The sequence below is a fragment of the Lagenorhynchus albirostris genome, chromosome 19, assembly GCF_949774975.1.
Source record: "Lagenorhynchus albirostris chromosome 19, mLagAlb1.1, whole genome shotgun sequence".
Classification (NCBI taxonomy): Eukaryota; Metazoa; Chordata; class Mammalia; order Artiodactyla; family Delphinidae; genus Lagenorhynchus; species Lagenorhynchus albirostris.
The window spans coordinates 50,527,741-50,552,159 of NC_083113.1; the positions used below are offsets into that span (position 1 = coordinate 50,527,741).

The 24,419-nt window shown below is 46.1% G+C and overlaps 1 protein-coding gene across 1 annotated transcript in view; it reads left to right on the top strand.

Annotated features, from left to right (window-relative positions):
* Positions 1–3,745: 3,745 nt before the first annotated feature.
* The window catches only part of VAT1L (vesicle amine transport 1 like), a 143,195-nt gene continuing 122,521 nt past the window's right edge, over positions 3,746–24,419 (top strand). Inside the window, exon 1 of the mRNA XM_060131673.1 lies at positions 3,746–3,972. Within this exon, the coding sequence (XP_059987656.1) occupies positions 3,746–3,972 (227 nt within the window). The remainder of the gene's footprint in view (positions 3,973–24,419) is intronic.

Genomic DNA, 24,419 nt, shown 5'->3' on the forward strand with positions numbered 1-24,419 from the left:
TTTTATAAATTGAAAATAGATTTATTGTGCTTATTTGGAGAGATGCCTTGCCGTATGGCACTTGTCATATTCCACCAGAGAGGAGAAGACTTGGGAATACTTAATGATCCAAATGGTGGTATATAAGACGCAGAGGAAGGTATTCCTCCCCAAGCAGCACAGATTGTGGTGTGTTTCCTCTTAGTTGTTGTCACAATCAGCTGGAAACCAATTATAATCTGGGGTTTGTAAACAGCCAGAAGATTCCCTTGGAGGAAGTAATTATATTCCTTTTAACATACTATAAGGCAAACACTTTATCTTAAACATGCTGTGTGCTGAGTGCAAAGTAGATTAACTTTCTGTTGCTAAAGGAAACCCCTCAGAATCGAGGCAAGGGATCTTAGTGGGACAGAAATATTAGGAGGCCAATAAAGGGGAAAAGAACACCAAAAATGCCATGGAGTATTACCAATCAGGGGAAGGACTCATTTGACCCACCCAAATAAGCATGCGTGGTGACATGTCAAGAGCATCCACTTGGTGTCAGTTGTGTATCACACCACAGTCGTTGTGTTCCTTTGAGCAGGATAATTCACCATGTTAAGACTCGGTTTCGTCTTCTGTAAAGTAGGAATAACGATGCTTACCTAATAAGGTTATTCTGAGAATCAAATCACAAAACATACCTAAAGTGTCTAGAAGAGTAGTCACCCCCAAAACAACACCACACCTTGCAGATGTTGTCAGCGTCAAGTCCATATCCCCTCTGAACTCACCATTCCCTGTCTAAGGTGATGGCTTCTTACTGAGAGCATCCTGACTGGGGCATCTCAGCCCAGGTACCTGGAGCAGGCTGGAAGTGCCAGGGAGTTAACACTTCCAGGAACAGCCTTTAGCTGTTCAATCAGCAGAAAACTTAGTTTAAAAATACCCATTTCCTTACTCCTTGGGAGGGATAACACTAAGGCTTGTTCCACACTGTCTCTGGGTTTGAGCCCCATTTGTCCCCGTGGTAACACACCCTATGTTGGTTTCTAGTGCTTCCCTGCTCACTTTCTGCCTTCTTGATGGGAGCTTCCTGGGATTACCTCCAAAATAAACCACTGGCACTCAAATTCTTGTTTCAGGGACTTCCCTGGTGGTACAGTGGTTAAGAATCCGCCTGCCAATGCAGGGGACACAGGTTCGAGCCCTGGTCCGGGAAGATCCCACATGCCGCGGAGCAACTAAGCCCATGCGCCACAACTACTGAGCCTGCGCTCTAGAGCCCGCGAGCCACTGCTACTGAGCCCTCACACTGCAACTACTGAAGCCCGCACACCTAGAGCCTGTGCTCGGCAACAGGAGAAGCCACTGCAATGAGAAGCACACACACCGCAATGAAGAGTAGCCCCCACTCGCCGCAACCAGAGAAAGCCCGTGCGCAGCAGCGAAGACCCAATGCAACCAAAATTAAATAAATAAATTTATGAAAAAACAATTTTTGTTTCAGGGTAGAATCCAGCCTCAATGTTATATCTCACAATGCTTAATAATTTGGACAATTGGGTTTACAATAAAATGTTTAATTCACTAGCCAAGCCTTGTCTATTCAGCTTCCTTTTAATCTCCTCTCTTCCACCCCACAGCCATTGCCTCAGCTGAGCCTCTTATTTACTGATTGATTTATTGATTTTTGTCTGTCTAGTCTCTAACTGATCTCCACGCTTCCAGTAACTGTATCCTCTAAACCATCACCCCCTTTCTGCCAAAGTTGTTATCCTGAAATGCAGTCTGGTGATGCCATTCCCTTGTTTTTGTGTTTTAAGCCTTCAGTGATGCCCACTGCCTCCATGATTATGTCTTAAATTTTATAACACAGTCTGTAAAATTCCTCAAAAGCTGGTGCCTACCAACCTTTCAGCCTAGTCTCCAGTGACTGCCAAACAGAGCCAATGCTCACCTCACGTAGAATAAGGCAGTGTCTTCCCAAAAGTCCTATCGCCTGTCACCTTGCTATGTGTTTGAAGGTGCTTGAGACCACCCGCCTGAGGAATCTGGCTCATCTTCAAGGTCTGGCTCAAGTCCCCTGCTCTCTGAGGTCTTCTTCAACTGTACCCTCCTCTGGGTAGCATCTGCATTCACAAACTCATTCATTCATTCAACAAGCATTTTTCTGAGTATATTCTACAATGTACCAATCATGTGCCAACCTCCCAGAGAAACCATGCTGGATAAATGCAGAAATAGCTCCTGCTCACATGAAGACCACAGCTGGAGAAGGGAAAGACATTAACAGGTAATCATATAAAAGTTTGTTACAAACTGTCATGAGAGTTTACCATACAGGACAGCCAACGTACTCTGGGGTTGGGGAGCTTCTCACTAGGAATGGGTGCTTGAGTTGAGAGTGAACTAAGAATTAACACAAGGAGGTGGGACATACATTCCAGGCTTGGGGACAACAGCGGGTAGGAGGGAACCTAATACTCTTTTTGAGGAATAGAAGGCCAGGGCATTAAAGCAGAGAGGCCGAGGGAGAAGAGGCACTGACACTATTCATTGTGTCCTGTCGATTTGTTGACTGTGTCCTCCCTGCCTCACACTCTGAGAATGAGCTCCTCTAAGGTAAGGACCATGAGTTATCGAAAGTCATGTCCAGCCCAGCATTTAGCACACTGCAAATAAACAAAATTAATGCACCCATTTTATGGATGAGGAAGCTGAGGCTTGAAAGACTGAATGAGTCATCCAAGATCCCAAGGCTGGCTGTGGTTGCACAGTAACTAGAATATACACCTATCATTCCTCAACTGCATCTTTCCTTAAACTGCCGTAAGGCAATCCCCCATCTTTTTTCCTTAAAAAAAAAAAATCTAAGATTTTCCCGTGAGCTCTTTTTCAAAGGCCTTGATAACAAAAGACAAAAAGCCAGTTATTGCTGCGCATGGGCACGCACACACACGTGTGTGTGTGTGTGTACACGACTGTGTTGCAGAGGGGTGCACACTGATCTGATCTTCTCGGGGGGGGGGGAGGTCAAATCAAGAACAGGACCGCTTTCTGGTTCTTTTTGGAGCCTCTTTAACGGCCCCAAATGGTGCGAGTAGTGAGAATTAGCCATCAGAAGATGCTCCTGGCGATGCTGTAAAGAGCATCCGCGATAACTCTGGAGGTCCTGAGTGCGAAGACCCTGGATTTGGACTCCTCGGGGCAGCGAGAGGGATTTCTAGTTTCCAGCTTCCAGAACCTCTCCTCTCTTCTAGCTGGGACTGATGGTTTGGGAAAAAGCACCATTTCCAGTCTATCCCGCCCGCTCCCGCATGTCGGTGGGAGAGGAGGCAATCTCGGGGCGGGGAGGCATCCTCCAGACTCAGACATTCATCTCTGTCCATTTCAAGGCGCCCAACCTGCACCGTATATAATGAAGTATTGAGCCCACAGCGGAGGACAAGGCGTCCTCTCTGCATGTTTAACTCACGAGTTTGGGGCAAATCTGGACTCTGGGTCTACGATCAAGAGCTTGATTTGACACTGGTTGAGAAACTGGAGTTGAGGCTTTGATCGGGCAGGGAAGAGCGGTGGGGAGCGAGGTGGGGCGGACAGTGGCGCGGCTCTTGGGAGGATTACGGCGGAGGCTGTGGACCGCGGCGCTGCTCGCAGAGGCTGCAGCCATTGCACCGCTGAGCATCCCACATTCAACAGGAGGAACCCGCGGGAGAAGAGCCCCGAGCCCCCCGCGCCTCAGCCGCTGCAGCCCGTGCGCCCCGCGCCCCCGCGCGCCATGGCCAAGGAAGGCGTGGAGAAAGCGGAGGAGACGGAGCAAATGATCGAGAAAGAGGCAGTCAAGGAGCCGGCGGAGGGCGGCGGCGGCTCTCACCGCCTCGGGGACGCCCAGGAGATGCGCGCCGTGGTGCTGGCCGGCTTCGGGGGGCTCAACAAGCTGCGGGTCACCAGGAAGGCCATGCCCGAGCCGCAGGACGGAGAGCTCAAGATCCGCGTCAAAGCCTGGTCCAGTATCCGCGCCTTTCTCTTTTTCTCTCTTTGCGCGCTCAGTGCTCCGGGGAGCAGGTGGGGGGAGAGCCTCCGTGGACACCCCCCTCCGCGCCCTCACCCGGGTCTCAGAGCCTCCCCGAGGCCCTGGGCCAGCTGATGCTGGGGAGGATGTTGAGAGGCGGCCCTCGCCCTCCCCGAGCCGGATCTAGGGGTGACCGGAGGAGCCTGTGAGAGGGGAAGGGTCGATGTGGCGCCCAGCGCTCAGGGTCTGGAAGATTGCGCCGCGGGAGCTCTCCGTGGGGTAGGACAGCTCAGCTGCCAGGAGAGGGGGTTTGACGATAACATGCTTAAAAAATAACCGTCGGCTTACTGTGTACGAGCTTTCGTTTTTTAGAGTTTTATGTGTGCGATCTTATTTAATACTTCCTGGGACCCAGTGAGTTAGGCACCATCATTGTCCCCCATTACAGGTGCGGCAACCAGGGCTCGGAGAGTGATTTGCCCAAGATCATTCGGCCACCACTAAGTGGCATGGCCAGGATTTGATACTGGACCTTTTCAGCCTCTATGCTATTGTCCTGGTGGGGCTGGGGACGAAGTGCGGGGCTGGGGAAATGCGTCCTTCCTCCTCACAGCTGCACACTCCCGTCCTTGCGGTCTGATATGGGCAAAGGAACTGGGAAGCATCCTAGGTACCCAGCGTCTCAGCCCCGTGAGGCCTGAGGCCAAGACTGCTACTTCATCCCCCCTCTTTCCCCACAGGCATCTTCTGTGTTTCTCTGAAGAGGAAAAACACAAACAAACAAAACAACTGAATCTGCTCCTAACTCCTGCTGCCATCTCAGGAGGAGCTCAGCAATCTGAGTACCCTTCTATTCCCCACTCCTCCCCAGGGAACCTCAGACTGCCGCCTCCCTTCTCCCTTCCCCCTCCCCCCACCCCCCGAACCGGCTGGGATTCCTCCTGGAGTGTTTAAGCCTCTCTTGTGCTGTTACTATATGGTCATTTCCTTGGAATTCTGGGGAGGGAGGGCTCATCCCAGAGGGTTCACTGGACCACTACTCTTGAGTGAGATGGGCCCACCCCTTCCCATCGCGGTTTTTTAAAGCCCCCAACAGACACTGCTCCCTAAAAGCAGCAGCCAGCTCACCGGTTCCCAGGTGAGACCCCCAAACTCAGAATCTGGGAGCAATCTAGAGGCAAGAAAAAGGCAAAGGAGCTTCCCCTCCCCTTTGCCGCTTCGAGAGCAGACGCAGGTTTCATTCGCCAGACTGGAAGGAGGCTGGAGAGAGGCGGTCGCTGCTCTCTGGCTCACTCATCACATATGGGGCTGGTCATGTTTGACTCTAAACACAGGGGCCTCTCCCTGGGAAATTCAGGGCAGGGGACAAAGCTCTGGCCAACTGGGGGATCCTATACAGTTCTGTTCTGTTAACTCTTGCTGAACCAAGCTGGCTGACCCCAGAAGGCAGAGCTTACCCCTGCCCTGCTCACCAATAAATTCCCAGTGCCCAGCGCAGAGCTTGGCACCCAGTATATCCTGAATAAGCTCTTGCTGAATGACTAAGTTACTGCTGGATGAATGGATGGAGGAAAGACGCCTGGAGGGGGATTGTTGAGTCATTATTTTTCTTCACTTGCTGGTGGAAGAATGTCTATCTAGTAACATTAAAACTGTGTACTGATCATTCTCCTTCCTAAACCACCTATCAAAAATACTGTGTGTGTGTGTGTGTGTGTGTGTGTGTGTGTAATTTATGACCCTCCTCAAATTGAGGACTGGGTTCTAGGACTCTTTGTCAGAGTGTATTTTCAGAGAGTGAAAATGTTGAAGCTACTTTTTAAGAGAAGAGATTGTCATCTGCAGGGCAAATAGGTCTGGGTTCTCCAGCCTTTCACTTACTGCATAAATGCTGAGAGGATCTGAAGCGTTTGGAAATAATAAATGTCAAGATGAAGGCCGGGAGACTGATTTTCAAAGCCAGACACTGAAGCCTGTTTTTCACTGGAGCCGTACACACACACACACACACACACACACACACACACACACACACACACACACAATGGAATCACTGCAGATCCCCCACCCCAGTTGTTCAGAAAGCTAGCCAGCCATGGGGGGTGAGGGGGCGGATTTGGAATACAGTATTGCAAAGGCCCAGATTGATTTTCATTTCCCCAAGCTGGAAGCAGAGATAATCGGTTTTGCAAGGTGGGGCTGGAATCGGTTTGTGAGGATTGCCCGCTGGGCCCTTCTTTCTCCACTAGGTTAGGATTGGCTGGCCAAAGATGCCCATTGACTGTAAGTTTAGCCTTGGAGCCAGGAAGACTCATTCTGTAGTTTTATGAATCAGCTGATCGCCTCCTGGATGAAGGTTTCCCTCTTATCTGTTCTCCCTCTCTCTCTCTCATTCTCTATTTTTAATGTAAACCTTTTATCATCAAATAGGATATGCTTTTTGCTAGAGAATAAACCATAGTTTATCTGAACTAGTAGTATTCAGACCTGGAATGAGGGTCCAAGTTGGTTACTGTATAAATTTTATGGAAATGGAAGAGAAGAGGCAGGGGGAAATACATATTTTATCTCATTTACCCCTCTCATCTGTGGTCTAGTGCAGTAGGTATTATGGTAGAGCAAACTGAGGCCTGGAGATGTTCAGTAATTTGCTAAAACATCACACAGGTAGTAGAGATAGGATTTGAATCCTGGTTTGTTTCTCCTTAAAGCTCTGCTGTTTTCCTTTTATTCTATTTTGTCTCCCTCTCTGGAAAAGCCACAAGATATGTAATTTACTTCTCCGGACCTTTGGCACATAAGCTTGCTTTCTCTCCTTTCTTCAGTGAATATGGCTCCTTTGATCTGTTTATGTCTGGCTTAAGGAGACATTCTCTGGCCATTCCCAGAGTAATACGGCTTTCCCCCCAAAGTGGAGGCTTGATGGTCAAACGCAGCTCAGGAAGAACCACTGCGGGGTGTGCAGGGTGGGAGGGATAGCCCAGTCTTCCATCTAAATTGTTGCCAGAGCATCAACTTTAATGGGGAATCTGTTTCATCTACCATTCAGGGAACAATTTACACAGCAAGCGATTTAACTGGCCGAGGGGAAAAAGTGCCTGGCCTTTGGAGAAAGATGTATCCGTGTAACCTCGGTGAGCATCTCTCTCAACTTCTCCAAGATTTTTGTGCCTCAACTGCAAAATGGGGATACTAAAATGAACATTATGGTGTTGAGAGGATCAGATGCAGGAAAGAGGCCCAAAGTTGGCACTAAGTAAACGGTAGTCGTTGTGACTGTTATCGTATCTATGCCTGTATGACATATTTCTTGGAGACTTGATGACTTGGAGATGTATAATATAGGCAGTGTTATATCACATCTGCTTAGTGATGAAGAGTGAGACCTTCCTAGACATGAGTCCCAGCTCAGCCACCTGCTAACTGGCTATCCTAGGACTGGTCCCCTGGAGGCAGAGCCTGGGACAGGGATGCTTTTTGAAGTGGTTGATGTAAGAGGTGCTCTCGGGAGACTGGGAGCAAGGGAAGAAGGATGGGGCTGGGGAAGTAGCCAAGCAAGAGCTGGGTCTCAGTTGGATCCCACCAGGGGTTCTGGAGCATGAGTTGTACCATAGAGTCAATCTGACCTTGTAGCAATGGGGGAAGCCTTCTGGGCCACACCCGCCCCCCCCCCCCCCCCAGCCCCTGTCATCAGTCAGTTCTGGGCTCTGGGCTGCTTTCCAAGGGGGGATGTGGAGCCTCTGTTCCCCATGGAAGAGGGGACGGGGACTGCTCTGAGCTCTGAGCAGCCAGCTCGCCCAGCCGCCGGAGGATGGGTGCACTGCCCAGTAAAAGGGATCTGAGTGAGGCACAACCCGCGCCCTCTACACTGGTTGACCTTGACCGTGTCGCCTACTGCTCTAAACTTCAGCTTCCTGCTCTATACAATGGAGATAATAATAGCACCTCCCTTCAGAGTGCTGTAAGGGGGTTTCTGCTGAGTCACAATGAGCCCACGGTGCATCCGGACCTTTATGGTGATGTGTGGCACACAGCAAGTGATCAATGGATGCTAGACATTATTATTATTACTATAAATTATTATACTTGGTTTCCATAGATACCTTTTATAGTCGCTATCATTCAGACCAGCACTCTTTGGAGAGTGAAAGGAACACTGCTAATAATTACTCTGGGATAGCAGGGACAAACTGGAACCGTTCTAGGCAAACCAGGGTTTGTGGTCTCCCCTGCCCTGCCCCCCGCAGGTGTTAAGGGTCTGGTCTATGCCTTTGCTGCCAGCAGTCTTGTAACAGTGGAGGTTCTTTTGGACAGGAGCTGGTGGGATTCGAGGCTGAGAGTCTCCAGACTGGGCTGCAGGAATGTATTTAAGTGGCCATTAAGAAGCTGGCCTGTTTTGTGGCTCAAATTGGCTTGTGGTGGAAAGGCACTAATGGACTGGGGACATTTATTTTCCCAGACTGATTTACAGCAAGAGGCCACGTGAAACTGCTGGAATGAGACCAACTGCATGAAAAATAGTTGCAGCCATCAGCCAATGGCTCCATTGGCTGGTCTGAAAATGGGCCGAGGGCAGGCCACGCTAGAGGAAAGCCAGCAGATTGGGAGGATCGTAATATATCATGAGGGTAAAGTGCACTGGAGACGGGGAGGGAACTCATAGCTATTGGGCACTTGTTAGGAGCCAGCAACTGAACTGCCTGCTATACACTCTTTGTTTCATTTTATCCTCATGGCAACTCAACAAGGTCAATGTTACGATCTCCATTTTAATAATGGGGAAACTGACATTCGGAGACAAGTTAAGATCACAAACTCTTAAGTGGATGAGCAGTATAAAAATCCAAGTCTGTCTTGTTCCTGGACTCTTTACATGTGGGAGTCTGATTATCAGAGAGACACATTGACAAAGGCACAATGGACACAGAGACAATGAAAGACCAAGACACAGAGAGAGGCAGACAGACACAAAGACCGGAATGGGAAATACAGAGAAAGAACCATGGATGCATTTGACTGATCTGAAGTACAGCTGATGAGACTCAAAATTGCATGGTGCCACCTTGTCTCCCAAAGTGGCCATTGTGCTTCTGAACCACATTCACTTTCTGTCCATTTCCGTGGTCTGGGATGCTTTTGGAATCCAGCTCGGATCACATTGCTATGGCTGTTGACCCAGAACACCCGTGCTGATTCGATATAATCATCACTCAAGACACTGAGTTCCTTCCTCTGCCCCTGTGGCCTCCATTGGGCTATGGCTACATTGGCAACTTGAGTGCAGGATGTCACCAAACAACACAGCATTAAAGTCTCCCTGACAAGGCCAATCCAATGAAATATGGCCAATATGATCTTCCCTGAGTTTATTCAAATAAAGAAGTGGAGTGTATGAGGTTAAGTGACACAGATGTTTGTCAAACTGAGAAATTGCTTGGAGGGTCTTAAGACTGGAGCCAGGAGCCACTATGGCCGAGAGATTGGAATAAAGTGTTCTGAGTCACACTGAGCCCTGTTTGGTGATGAGGAGGTAGAGATGCTCCTTCTGGGGTCTTTCTTATTCAAAAAGTTTGCCTTTTCCCATTATCTTGTCCTCCCTGGAGAGGGCTGGTGATGGTGACAAGGTTTGCTCTTGATGCAATAACGGAATGGACGTCCTGTCTCCCCAGCAATTCGAGGAAGAAAGGAAGCCCAGAATCAGTGTGTCTTCTATTTCATTCAAAAAGGAAATGTAGAACATCTTACAGGACATCTGACATAGAGCAGGTTCCCATAAACAGCAGCCTGATCTTAATTAGACAGAAGCCAATGGCAGTGGCTCATGATGGGCACAGGGAGTGATGACTGATACCCAAGCTCACTCCACCCTCCACCGGCAGCACCTTTGGAGCAATGAAGCCTATCACCCTTGTCATTTTTCATCTGCCGCTCACCCATGAGTTTATCATCTTTACTTGCTAAGAAAAAGGCACTCAGAGATGAAGTGGAAAGAGTGAGAGGCTACAACAGATCTGAGTTCTTACTCTAACCCTACCTCACCATGGCTGTGTGATGGTAGGCAGACAGCACCTTCACCTTGTGCGTATCCTCACGTTGGTAAGAACACCCTCTTTTTGGTATTGTTATGAAGACTGGCTGAGAGGCTGTGAAAGTTCTCACTGCTCCTTGCACACAGTGGGCACTCAGTAAAAGTTATTTTCCTTCCTCTGTTACCGGGGCTGCAAAAGATAGAACTGGGACACGACCCCATCCTCCCATTCCCTGTCTTGATAATCTCCCACCAAACTACGTGGGCAGCAGGGACTAGGGTGCTGGCTTTTGAGTCTTATGCCCAGGGCTGGGAATGGATTTGGACTGATGTATTGCTACCCTAACACCAGCTCTGCGCACACTCATTTGGGGGTAGCAGCACAGATTTCTCTGATAGCTGGGCGTGCAAAACAGCCCAGCCTCTGGAGTTTTGTTCACACTCATCCAGAAGAGCCCCAAATCCCACGACCTTTGGGCAAATCACTGACATTCAGCGCCAACAACAAAGCTCACCCAGACACGGGGAATAGCGCCCCCGTGACCCCAAGTTCCTGCCACTTCTTATTCTTCATAGGGATCTTTTTTGGCATCTTGACATTTGTCATAGAAGAAAACGTTTAATTAGAAACAAGAAGACGCTCTTCCTAGGAAAGGGCAGTGGGCGTGTAATCTCAAATTAGGTTGATTCCTCTGTGTGTGATCTCACACAGAACATTGTTGGAGCCCTGGTATTAAAATGAGTAAATGTAATGTTTGAAGGCCCAAGAGACAAAATAGATGCTCCAGTGAAAGGGGCTGTTTCATCTTTAAATGTGATATTTTCTTGATGACAGCCTGCAGTGAGCTCCTGTCCTCAGTCTCCATCTGTCAGTGACCCTCGATCTCTCAGCCTGAGCCTCTTCCCCAGCACTGTCCTGGGGGCAGGAACATGAGAGTCAGTGGTTCCCCAGACAGAACCCCCTTGGCAAGTTAAAGCACGGGGTCCTCTTACTCCTGACTTCTCCAAACACCTGTAGTCCCCAGAGCCCACTGCAGGGTAATTATCTTCTGTGAAAGGAATGATAGTGATTCATTTCTTGGACTGGCACTGAAAAGACACCCCAACTGGATGGGAGGCAGGATGCTTTTGGCTATGAAAGAGTTAATGTTTGAAGTGAAGCAGATGTGGATTCAAGTCCTGAATCTGATCATTTTAGCAATCTCTATAAACTTGGGAAAATGACTTACTCATTTGAAACCTCAGTTTGCTTATCTGTAACATGGGTATAATTATAGTCCTTACGGGATAATTTTATGTGTGTCAGGATCAAAAGAGAGATCATGTCTAAAGTATTTAGCAGTGATGCTGGCATATTTAATATTTGTTGAATGAATGAAGTCCTTGTCATATAGTGTATGTTTAATATATATTAATGGTGTGGTAAGGAGGAGATGCAAAAAAATAGGACATTAGAAAGTCCCTCCATGTGTCATAAAGTTTTCTGGATGGAGTCCCTATTCAGATTCCACATGTCTTCCCTGAAGGGTACAAGACTCTAACATCAAAAGTAGCCTGGAAAGAACGTGCCACCATGGCATGACGTAAACAAGAAGATCCAGATGAACTCCTGAAGGAACAAGAGAGGAAATGGAACCCAAATGTATCGTGCTCCTACTGTGTTCCAGAAGCTGGGCCAAGCTTAGGGACCTTCAAAAAGAAGACCAGTCCCTTTTGCTCTGACCTCTCTTTCCTTCATTTCAGCCTTGGTGACTGTCATGATGAACTTGTCCCTGGACTTCTAGGCTCTCCCCTTTCCTGACCCTTCCATCTTTTATCTTCTCTCTCCTCATCTGTTAGCTTCATGTGCTCCTACTGCAATGAGCTACCTTCTTGAGACTTGGAAAGATGGTGGCCTTTCGCCCCAGCTGCCTTCTGCAAGGTTAGCAAGCCCCATTGCAACGAGAACTTTCTTCTCCCAATTTTCATATATCAAGGAAGGAATCTGATTGGCCCTTCATGAATCACATACCAGCCCCTGGACGTCCCTCTCTCTGTTTGGCCCAAGGGAGTGAGGTGCTGTGATTGGCCACATTTGTGCCCCATTCTGTTCTATTCTGACCTAGAAGAATGGAGCCTCATGATTGACAGCCCCACCAGGAGCTCATGAAGCGTGTGTGTGTGTGTGTGTGTGTGTGTGTGTGTGTTCGGGGTGGGGGTGGGGTAGATACTCTAAATGGAATGGAGGGCAGTTATCAGACAGCACAGATAAGAGACACACTGGACTGATCAAAATGGCAGTCATCATGGGGGATAGAAGATGCTTCTTCACCCAGGAAAAGTGAAGAATCAGGCAGGGGACTGGAGAAGGCAGCTCCATTCCCTGTCTCGGGACTTTACATCTCTCAGCACCAAGTTACTGAATCGTATTAAATAACATATATAATATTTTCAACTTTGAGGCCCATCATCTTTAAAATCTCTGGTCATCTTGGACATTCCAGAAACTCTCTCTGTTCTCATTTAAGTGATGAACACCAAGCCTGGGGCTTGGGTAACAGTAGGCGCTCAATCAGTGTTTGGGGGAACGACTGAATATACTGGGTTGCCCAAAAAGTTCGTTCGGGTTTTTCTGTACCATCTTATGGCAAAGCCCGAACAAACTTTTTGGCCAGCCCCATGTTACTGACTTTCCCCAAATCGTTGGTGTACCTTCTGGCAGCAGCGGCAGTGTCACTTGTAAATGTGGCGTTCCTAATACAAACAGTGGCCCGTCCACGCCAGCGTGCCTTCAGCCTCCCCTCTGCCGTCTCAGCTTTCTCTGACAGAAGTCTACATCTCTCCAGCACACACGTCTTTGAGTGGGGACTTGAAAGAATACCAAAGGAGCTATGTTTTTGGAGAGTTTTACTTCTCCTAGACACAGTCTGTTCTCTTGAAACTAGAGATCACTTAAAAAAAAAAATTATTTATTTATTTTTGGCTGCATTGGGTCTTCACTGCTACACACGGGCTCTCTCTAGTTGCAGTGAGCGGTGGCTACTCTTCGTAGCGGTGTGCGGGCTTCTCATTGCAGTGGCTTCTCTTTTGGCGGAGCACGGGCTCTAGGCACACGGGCTTCAGTAGCTGTGGCACACGGGCTCAGTAGTTGTGGCTCACAGTCTCTTGAGCACAGGCTCAGTAGTTGCGGCGCACGGGCTTAGTTGCTCCGCGACATGTGGGATCTTCCCGGATCAGAGCTCGAACCCGTGTCCCCTGCATTGGCAGGCGGATTCTCGACCACTGCGCCACCAGGGAAGCCCCTAGAGATCACTTTCTGAACCCTCTAATAACTACTTTCCCGAGGCTGGGAAATGTGGGCCTCTGACTTCTCAAGATGCTCTGTAATTTCCTCCGAATTGCCGTGCGGCTCCATCGGGGACCGGAGGCTAGGGCTCTTGGAGAGAACCTGGTGTGCTGCTTCTGAGGATGGTTATTCCAAGAGCACCTGAACTCAAGTGTTCCTGTGATGCTGGTACACCTGGGGATGCCAGGCCCTGCCACCCTGGGTGTTCAAACAATATTTCACTAAACTAAACATATGGTGGTAATCCTTGTGTAAGATACCCACACATCAAATCATGCTGTACACCTTAACTTAATACAGTGTGTCAATTACAGCTCAATAAAACTGGAAAGTAAATGAATAAGTATTTCAAGCTATTGGGGAAAAAAAAGCCCCTTTTAAAACAGTATGTCCGTGACTCTGTTCCCACCTTCCTTTGTAGGTATCAGGCCCCCCACCTTCAACACCTCCCAGATAGTTGCAGGGGTTTCTTAGGGGGCGTAGCTTGGATGCTCAGAAGCACAGTTCTGGCTCCCTCCCCATAGACCAAAGCCGCCCAGCATGTTTCCCTGTTTCTTCTCCAACCCAGGTGGAGCCTGGTTCTCTGCTTAGGCTGTGGTCCCCTTTCCACCCAATACAGGTTATAAAGCAGCATATGCTACCTTCTGTATTAATCCTCCTCCTGTTTGGAGCTAATAATGATGACACTCTTGTCATTAATCATTTATCATCATTATTATCATAATGACCTTTACTGAGTGATTTCTATGTGCCGTGGGCACCATATTAAGCGTTCTGTAGAAATTTCTATGATACCAAACATTTTCCAGATGAAGGGAAAGGATCAGAGAAATAAGGGAACTTGCTAAAGATCACGCATCTCATAAGACAAAGGGAGCTGGGATTTCAGCCAGGGTTTGCTGAAATCAAACTTCACTCCCACTCTTCACTGCTCAGTCCTAGACACAAGCCCCTGAAGTTGAAGGGCAATCTGAGTTGGACCAAATACCACAGTCAGAGTCAAACCTTCCTCTTGCATTGCCACAGGCTTCTTCATCTAGGCTTCTGTTCTCCAACTCAGATTACCCTTAGGATGAGTTTTTCTCTTTCCCCCAGAAGGCGTATCTGCTCTTCATCCAAATAGATACATAGTGGGGCTCAGACACTCTAAATTCTACAGTAAACTCTGATGAAACTTTCAAACTGCCCTCTACAAAGCCTCCTGCCCTTCCTCCCAGTGCAGACATACCTGCTTCTTAAAACAGACAATCCGTCAAGTAACAGACTTAAACAAATAAAAAGATCCCTGTCTAAGATCAGAAAGAATTGCTTTTCATTTATCTATGCTACACAGAGTTCAATCAGCTAATGGGGAGCTATTAAACCCACTGTTCCTATCATTGGTCTGAATGATTTCGTAATTGGATTCTCTGTATCCTCCAGCTAAACTGAAGAAAACTGTTCCAACTGGGGACTCTGTACTAAACTCTGACTCAACGTTTCTGCAGCCAGAACCCAGGATGCATAATGCAGCTAAAAACATGCCCACCTTCCCAAAGACAGCACTTTCTGCTTTCAGATCCTGGAGAACGTTTCTGTCTGCCCGCAGAGGAGACGTCCCATGCCCCTGGGACTGCTCCTTCCTAGGAAATAACGAGCAAAGGCAATTTGCACCCCCTTACCCACTGAGTCCACATCTCTGCCCTCAGCCAACAGCGTTTATGGGACACTTGACTTCTTCTTTTTGCTCTTTTAACATTTTTTGTTCCTTTTCCTATTCTTTTTTCCTTTTGTATCCTAGATTTAGCTGGTATGATTCACCCTTGAATAGAAACCCAGTTTCCAGTATAACTGAGAAGCACGGTCAAATTCTGTTGAGTCCTTTAGAAAACACCAAAGCTGGATGCATCCGTGCTACGGAGAAAAACTTCTCTTCCCGTTTAGATCCGCTCGCTGCCTCCTGCCCCCTCCAGACTCTCTCCCTGTGCTCTTGAAACTCTCCCAGATTCTCAAGCCCTGCCCTTGCTATCTCTTGTCTTTTGCATCTATCTTTGCTCACCTTTCACATCTATTCTTTTATGTTCCGGGATAAATATTTGCTCTTCCCAAAGCACAGCAATCAAGCAGGTCTTTGTTCTTCCCGGCTTTCCCCTTGCTACACGACAAGGCTGCCAACCAACATTCCCTCTAGCAGAAGGAAGGAAAGAGCTTGAATCGCTCCTTGGTGTTTTCCTACTTACACCTTCAGTGGAGGAATCATCCTTGGCAAGGCTAGAATATACCCTGGGCTAAGCAGAGAACGTGGAAGAAATAGATTTTAAGGCAAACTCTCTGCTTTGGAATTGCACACAGTCCATGAGGAAGACAGCAGGGCAGTGACTGTGCTACTGCCTCCTTCTTAGGCTAATTAATTTTTTTTGTTGAAGTAGAGTTGCTTTACAACGTTGTGTTAGTTTCTGACGTACAGCAAAGTGATTCAGTTTTACATATACATATTATTTTTCATTCTTTTCCTTTATGGTTTATTACAGGATATTGAATATAGTTCCCCGAGCTATACAGTAGGACCTTGTTATTCATCTATTTCATATATAGTAGTTTGTATCTGCTAATTCCAAACTCCTAATTTATCCCTCCCCCACCCCCTTTCCCCTTTGGTAACCACAAGTCTGTTCTCTATGTCTGTGAGTCTGTTTCTGTTTCATTAATAAGTTCATTTGTGTCATGTTTTAGATTCCACATATAAGTGACATCATATGGTATTTGTCTTTCTCTTTCTGTCTTCACTTAGTGTGATAATCTCTAGTTGCTTCCATGTTGCTGCAAATGGCATTATTTCATTCTTTTTTATGTCTGAGTATTATTCCATGGTATATATGTACCACATCTTCTTTATCCATTCATCTGTCAATGGACATTTAGGTTGCTTCCATGTCTTGGCTATTGTAAATAGTGCTGCTGTGAATATTGGGGTGCGTGTATCTTTTTGAATTTGAGTTTCATCTTTTCTGGACACATGCCCAGGAGTGGGATTGCTGGATCATATGGTAACTCTATTTCTAGGTGTTTTTTTTTTGCAGTACATGGGCCTCTCACTGTTGTGGCCTCTTCCGTTGTGGAGCACAGGCTCCGGACGCGCAGGCTCAGCAGCCATGGCTCACGGGCCCACCCGCTCCGCGGCATGTGGGATCCTTCCGGACCGGGGCACGAACCCATGTCCCCTGCATCGGCAGGCGGACTCTCAACCACTGCGCCACCAGGGAAGCCCTATTTTTAGTTTTTTAAGGAACCTCCGGACTGTTCTCCATAGTGGCTGCACCAATTTACATTCCCACCTACAGTGTAGGAGGGTTCCCTTTTCTCCACACCCTCTCCAGCATTTGCTATTTGTAGACTTTTTAACGATGGCCCTTCTGACTGCTGTGAGGTGGTACCTCATGGTAGGTTTGATTCACATTTCTCTAATAAAGGCTAATTAAATTTAAATACTAATTAAGTAAAATTAAAAGTTCAGTTCCTCACCCACACTAGCCACACTTCAAGTGTTCAGTAACCACACATGGCTAGTGGCTGCCATATTGGACAGAGCAGATACAGAACATTTCCATCACTGCAGAATATTCTTTGGACAATGTTGCTGTAGTCTACCTTATTCGTTTTCCCACTGAAACAACTGTTTTAGGAAGCATAGTTTTTATCAGCAGCAATGACTTAGGAGATAGCTGTCATGTTATAGCAAAAATGGACTGTTTCTCTGTGGGAACCCTGCCCCTCTGGGGCTCCAGTGAGAAGTCAAGCAGTAAGCGCTTTGCACTGTCTCATAATGCTTTCTCCCCTCATGGAGAGGTGGGATGAGGCTGGAGAGCTTGGGAGAATGGAAGCAAAGGGCGCAGCCATGCCTAAGTGACACTTAGCTGTGGAACCTCCATGACTCCTGCAAAGCGAGTTAGTAACTGCCCTCCCTGTGCTAGTTGTGACCCGTGTCCCACTGCCTGTTAGGGAATTGTCATACTGTGAAGTCATTTATTTCGTTGATCTCTGAACTCTTGGGAACCAGAGATGTCATTGTCACTGTTGTAACACTGTCACTGTTGTCCTGAGCCAAGTCCCAAATCATGGAAGGTCTGTTGAATTTAAATTAAATTAGTTTGAATGTTCTACACAACCAGTCACTGCCAGGCATCTGTTTGAAGTCAATGACTCCGTCAACATCTAACCTGGACCACAGAGATTTTAACCTTTTCAAGAACCTTCTTAGGAACCTTCTTAGGAATAAATACCTGCTGTGCCCCCAGGAGAGGCTGAGAGTAAATGAATAACTCCAGGTCCAGAAATCAAGGGGTCAGTCTTGGACAGCTTGTTTTGAACCCATTCATGCCGTGCTTTTCTGTTTCTGTTGAAAACGGCTCTTGATATTTAGATTCTCAGTGTATCTCCTTGGTCACTTTGTTCCATGTTTGAAATATTACCGATGTGGTTTTTTGGGTTTTTTTGTTTTTTTTTTTTGCGGTACGCGGGCCTTCCACTGCTGTGGCCTCTCCCGTTGCGGAGCACAGGCTCCAGACGCGCAGGCTCTGTGGCCATGGCTCACGGGCCCAGCCGCCCCACGGCACATGGGATCTTCCCAGACAGGGGCACGAACCCGCGCTCCCTGCATCGGCAGGCGGACTCTCAACCACTGCGCCACCAGGGAAGCCTCCTACTAACCCATTTTTGAGATGAGGAAACTTAGGTTCAGGGAGAGGAAGCTACCCACGCGAGGAGGAGCCAGCAAGCAAAAACGAAGGCTTTAAATTTAGCTTTGGTGACTGCAGAGGGTGTCAGCAAAGCTAACAGTTCTTTGGGAAAGCCTTTCCGGGGCTCACTGTTTTGACTCCGTGGTTATCTTGTCTGTGAGCCCATCTCCGGGTGACCGGGTGAGCTCTCTGGCTACACTTCTGTAAAACCACTCATCACGCCGCATTGTGAGCAGCTTTCATGATTCTGTTTCCCCATGAGAAACTGAACCCCCTGTTAACTGTGGGTATCCAATACTAAGTGTCTGCTTGGGATATAGTAAGTGCTCAATGTGACAGATGAGTCGAGAAGTCCCCTCTTTGTAACTGGGAAAACTGAGTGATGCTCTCTCAGAAGAAAAGCAAAGGGCAGTAGCCTCTGGAGACATCACTTGCTTTCATCCCTTGGCTTTGTAAACCTCAGTGTGCCTCCGTTTTGTTCTCTGTGAAATGTAGGTAACGTCGTGTATCTCTTTGCCTTGTTATGGTTGTTGGAAAAATTAAATAACACACTCATAAAACACTGAACACCATGCCTGATACACAGCGTGCACCACATACATGTTATCTACTACAATGACTCACCACCAATAAGTCCTTTCTCCCCATGCCCCATCACTTGAGAAATTAGAATGGGGATTTCTAGAGATTCTACTAGCTTCTTGGGCCCCCCCGCCCCACCCATCACAAAGCCCTATATGAGAACCGGTCTCAGAAAGGGTCCATTTCTTCTTGAACAGTCTTCTTTCTGGAAACAGCTGATTTGGGGCTACTTAGAGCAATTTTTCTCAGTGCTGATGGCACGTGAGAATGTGTGCTTGGGTGAAACAGACTCTCAAAGCTAGAGCCAGGATGTACACGTTTAAAATATATATATCACCACGATGATCCTGACATGCATCCAGAAAATGATTATTCTTGAAGCTTGGTCAGCCTGTACCCACGTGGTCCGCAGTTATTGCCGCTGGGGGAGGGTACTGACTGCCGTCGCTCACAGAGTGAGGCTCACGGTCTTAATACAGTATTTGTTTAACATGAATTCAAAGTATCTTGGAGATGTTTCAGAGAATCATAGAGGTCATGATTTAAAGAAACTTAAAAATGTCAGCTAGTCCTACGTCTTGAATTCCCTCCATGACATCTTTTGTGAGCTTCACAAACACCCTTAGTAACCTGGAACGTGACAGCCTATCCAACATTTTTTTTAAATGATTAACTTCAATAAACAAAATTACTCTGTCAAAATCTTCTAAAAGTTTCTGAATGCTTATTCTCAACTTCCGTACACATCTTCTCCCGACCAACAGCGACTAGTTCAAAGACCGGCATCCGTGCATGGACCACGTTTTGATTAGCTTTCATGTAGTGGAGGCCGGAGCAGTGATGATGTAGAAGAGATGGGAGAATTGCTGGAGTGATGGTTGGAGTAGCGAGAAGAGATGAGATGAGGTGCGCAGTGGAGGGAATGACTTTGCTATCCGATATTTTAATCAGCAATTTAGACATAAAAATCAATGGCATGATAACTGCATTTTCAGAGGACACAAATCCAGGAGGAAAAGCCAATTTTTTTGGATGAAAGAATTAGGATCCAAGAAAGAGCCAGACAAATCAGAATGATGAATCTAATCTAATAAGACCACATTTAACATGAGTAAATATAATTCTTTGGACTAGGATCAAAAAATTCAACTGCCCTAGAGGATGAGAGAGCTTTTCATTTTCTTATCTATTTAATCATCATCTATTAATTTTTACCTTGTCTCATTCCAAAGACAGCTTGAAATAGCTTAAAAAGAAATAGATAGAGCAGCGATTCTCTAAGTGTGCTTCCCAGACCAGGAGCAGCAGCACCTGGAGATCTGTTAGAAATGCAAATTCTGGGGCTTCCCTGGTGGTGCAGTGGTTAAGGATCCACCTGCCAATGCAGGGGACACGGGTTCGAGCCCTGGTCTGGGAAGATCCCACATGCCACAGAGCAGCTAAGCCCGTGCGCCACAACTACTGAGCCTGCGCTCTAGAGCCCGCGAGCCACAGCTACTGAGCCTGTGTGCCACAACTATGCAAGTCTGCACACCTAGAGCCTGTGCTCTGCAACAAGAGAAGCTGCTGCAAAGAAAAGCCCGTGCACCACAACGAAGAGTGGCCCCTGCTTGCCGCAACTAGAGAAAGCCCACGTGCAGCAATGAAGACCTAACACAGCCAAATTAATTAATTAATTAATTTTTAAAAAAAGAAAGAAAGAAATACAATTCTTGGACCTCCCCCATAGACCTACTTAGTCAGGAACGCAGGGATGGGGCCCAGTAATCTGTGCGTTTACAAGTACTCCTGCGAATTCTGATGCACAGTCAAGTTTGAGATCGAATCTAATAGAGTTTAAGATTTATTTTAATGGGAACTCCAAAGCATTCAGAAAGTTAAGATGAAGTTGAGTGTTAGGATAACATAGAGAATGAATGCCAGAAAGCTCTGCAGTGTGTGGGGAGGGGTGCTACAAATTTGGTTCAGAGCTTCCTAGTAGCCAATGCAAAGAAAGAAATATAATCAGTTTCTACACTGCACTGGGCCTGTAAGAGCCACACAAACAACCTTTGTGCTGAAATTTGAGGAAAAATTCCCTGTCTTCATAAAGAAGAGAATGTGTATTTTAACAAATATTGGGTTCAACAATATCCCTTCAGTAAGTAAAACAGTGGGTTACTGAAGGTTGTTTCTTTGGCCATGTACCTCCCAATTGAACCAATGATGGGGCAAGATTAGGGATTTCTATTGAGTGTGAAATTGAAATATATGATTGGGCTCTATTGAGCTGCATCAGTAAAGAAGCAGTCTTCCGGAAGAGGAAGGTTTTCATCATACAGTTCTTCGTGTAATGGTCTGAGTGTTTGGATTCCTGTGGTCCATGCTGAGGATACTGATGATCTGAGGGAGGAACAAGACGGCAAGAGATCTAAAATCCTTTCCCATGAGCCACCCCTGCCTTCCTTTCACCTGGAAAATAAAAGGGGACCTTCTCCATATCTACTTGCCTCTTCTTTGCTAAATCCTTCACTGGGCCAACTTTATCTCAAATTGGAAAATTAATAAACTATAACTGGGCTGATTCCTCTGTCATCCACTTAGTGGTCTCCTTTAAGACATAATTTATAAGCTTTTGCACAGCAAAGGAAACCATGAACAAAACGAAAAGACAATCTACAGACTGGGAGAAAATATTTGCAAATGATGCAACCGACAAGGGATTGATTTCCAAAATATACCAACAGCTCATACGGCCCAATATCAAAAAAACAACCCAATCAAAAAATGGGCAGAAGACCTAAATAGACATTTCTCCAAAGAAGACATACAGGTGACCAACAGGCACATGGAAAGATGCTCAACATCGCTTATTAGTAACAAAATGCAAATCAAACCCACAATGAGGTATCGCCTCTCACTGGTCAGAATGGCACCATTAAAAAGTTTACAAACAATAAATGCTGGTATAGAGAAAAGGGAGCCGTCCTACACTGTTGGTGGGAATGTAAATTGGGGCAGCCACTATGGATGACAGTAGGGAGGTTCCTCAAAAAACTAAAAACAGAGTTGCCATATGATCCTGCAACCCCACTCTTGGGCATATATCCAGACAAAGCTATAATTCGAGAAGATACATGAACCCCTATGTTCACAGCAGCACTGTTTACAATAGCCAAGACATGGAAGCAGCCTAAATGTCCATCAACAGATGAATGGATAAAGAAGATACATATATACATATATATGCATACACATACACATACATACAATGGAATACTACTCAGCCATAAAAAAGAATGAAATCATGCCATTTGCAGCAACATGGATGGACCTAGAGATTATCATACTAAGTGAAGTAAGTCAGTAAGAGAAAGACAAATACCATATTATATCACTTATATGTGGAATCCAAAAAAAATTGACACAACTGAACTTATTTATAAAACAGAAATAGACTCACTAACATAGAAAACAAACTTATGGTTACCAAAGGGGAAAGGGTGGTGGAGGGATAAATTTAGGAACTTAGGATTAACAAAGACACACTACTGTATATAAAATAAACAACAAGGACCCACCTATAATGGAAACGAATCTGAAAAAGAATATATATATGTATATGCATAACTGAATCACTTTACTGTCTACCTGAAACATTGTAAATCAACTATCCTTCAATAAAAAAAGAAATAAATTATGTCTTCTTTGATATTATTAGCATATCCAATGGAAATTAACAGAGCTCAAACCAGAGCTTTGGGGACAAGAATACACAGCAGCCTACCATGGTTTATAGGTAACAGAATGACAGCCTAGTGGTCAGAAACTCAAACTTTGAAGCCATATAAAAAGGGCTTGTACCCCAGTTCTGGTACCTACAATAGGGCCTTGTACAAGGTACTATATCTTCTTTAGGCTTAACCATCCTCCTGAACAAAATGGAGATGAAAATGGTCCATACCTTAATACCCAACCTGTAGCATCATCATCAAGTAAGCAACATTTGTTGAGTCTAGTAGAACATAAAATGAAAATAGCTAGACATCTCCCATGAGACTTTACAGGGTTGACATCCATCACTTCATAGATAATAGAAAACAAAGTACAGATGCCAAGGCTAGCTTGCCTTCCTTCAGCTTCTAGATAGAATCTGAGCATCCCAAGTCAGTGTCTTTTACCAAGACCACCAAGCATCTCTTCCTCTCTACCTCAGCTTTGATTTTGATAATATTTGAAGCAGAGCCCACAGGATAAAGAACCACCAAGCAAACAGAGTGTGAGAGCTGGGGTGGGGCCGGGGGGGAGTGGGCTTCACAGACGGAGCCAAGGTCCCGCAGCGCACTGATGGCAGTGCAGGAAGTGGAACCCACGCACCCTGCATCTGTTTCCTTCCACCATTTTTCTCTTAGTCTTCTTGCCCCTGATTCTTGACATTACTGATTTTAGTCACACTGAATTTACTTGCGTTGCAGATTTCATGGTGTCACGGGGTATAAGATAAGCAAGGAGCTTGAAGATCTTGATTCAAGTCTCAGCTCTGCCATGGACTGATTGTGTTGTCTTTGGCATAGCCAGCTTTCTTATTTGAGGCTCAACATTCACATCTATCTAATGGGAATAATAATATCTGCACTTCTTGCCTTTCTAGGATTGTTACAAGGTTTAATGAGATGTGTATAAAAGCACATTATAAACTGCACTATGCTATGCAAATGAAAGAGTTATTTTTTAAAGAGACTGCTTCCAAATTTCCCTGTACCTCCCTCATTCCTCATTCTGTGTTTTGAGTTTTTCAGGGTCCCTTTCTCATACCTCGGCCTTCATTCCTTCAGGATGCTAAGGCTCAGTAATAACCCTTTAAGCCTATTATTTGACTAATAATTTAGTGTGGGAGGGAAACAAAACAGCCTTATTTTTATAATTATACCAATATTTGAGAGACATAGGATCACTTAGAAGACCATTACATCAAGCGCTTCGCAGCAGTATTTCTTTTTGCAATGCTCTCAAATGTTTAAGAGCCATGTAAAAATTAGGTAAGAGAGACATTTGACAATTACCCCTGATATGGGCCTGAGTCATCAGGCATAGTCATTGCTACCCCCTCAAAATTTCCAGGTGAAAAATAAAATTATCTTAGCGAATACTGGACACTATAATTATGATGATGTATGGCTTGATGTGCCCCTGTGTTTTCCTGTTGTGTTCCGAGAAAAAACGTGTTTGATAGACCCAAGTTTAAGTTCATGGGTTCACCATTCATTGTCTGTGTGGCCTTGGGCAAAGAACTTATTATCTCGAAACAATGTTGCTGGTTTTGTTTGAAAAAGGAAAAAAAATGAGGTCAGTAATGGCTGTCCAGTGGGTGATTTAGGGTTATTGATTATGGTATTTGTTTTCATTTGTATTTTGGTTTCATGAGACAGAGACCATACATATAACCTATTATGAAGACATGCGTGAAGCATCAAGGGAACTCTTGGATATCTGAGGGCGGGAGGCATGTGGGGCTGGGTTTCACCACATGTAGAGACTGAACCCTTCCATCCTTGATAACTCAGCAGTGAGGTGTGTATAACTCACCCTGGTATAGCCTGTTAGGTTGGCTCTGTGACCCAGCTCAGTTCTATTTTTTTGACATCCTTTCTGGTACTAAGTTTTTCTCCTGATGCATGTTTCCCAATTCATAGTTTTTGAGAGAACGTCCAGTTCTCAGGCCAGCTCATTTACTTTATACTGAATGGGCTCCTGCTTAGATTGTGAATGGCCACTCCTCCAACATTGGGTCCACCACTGGGTCAATCAGTG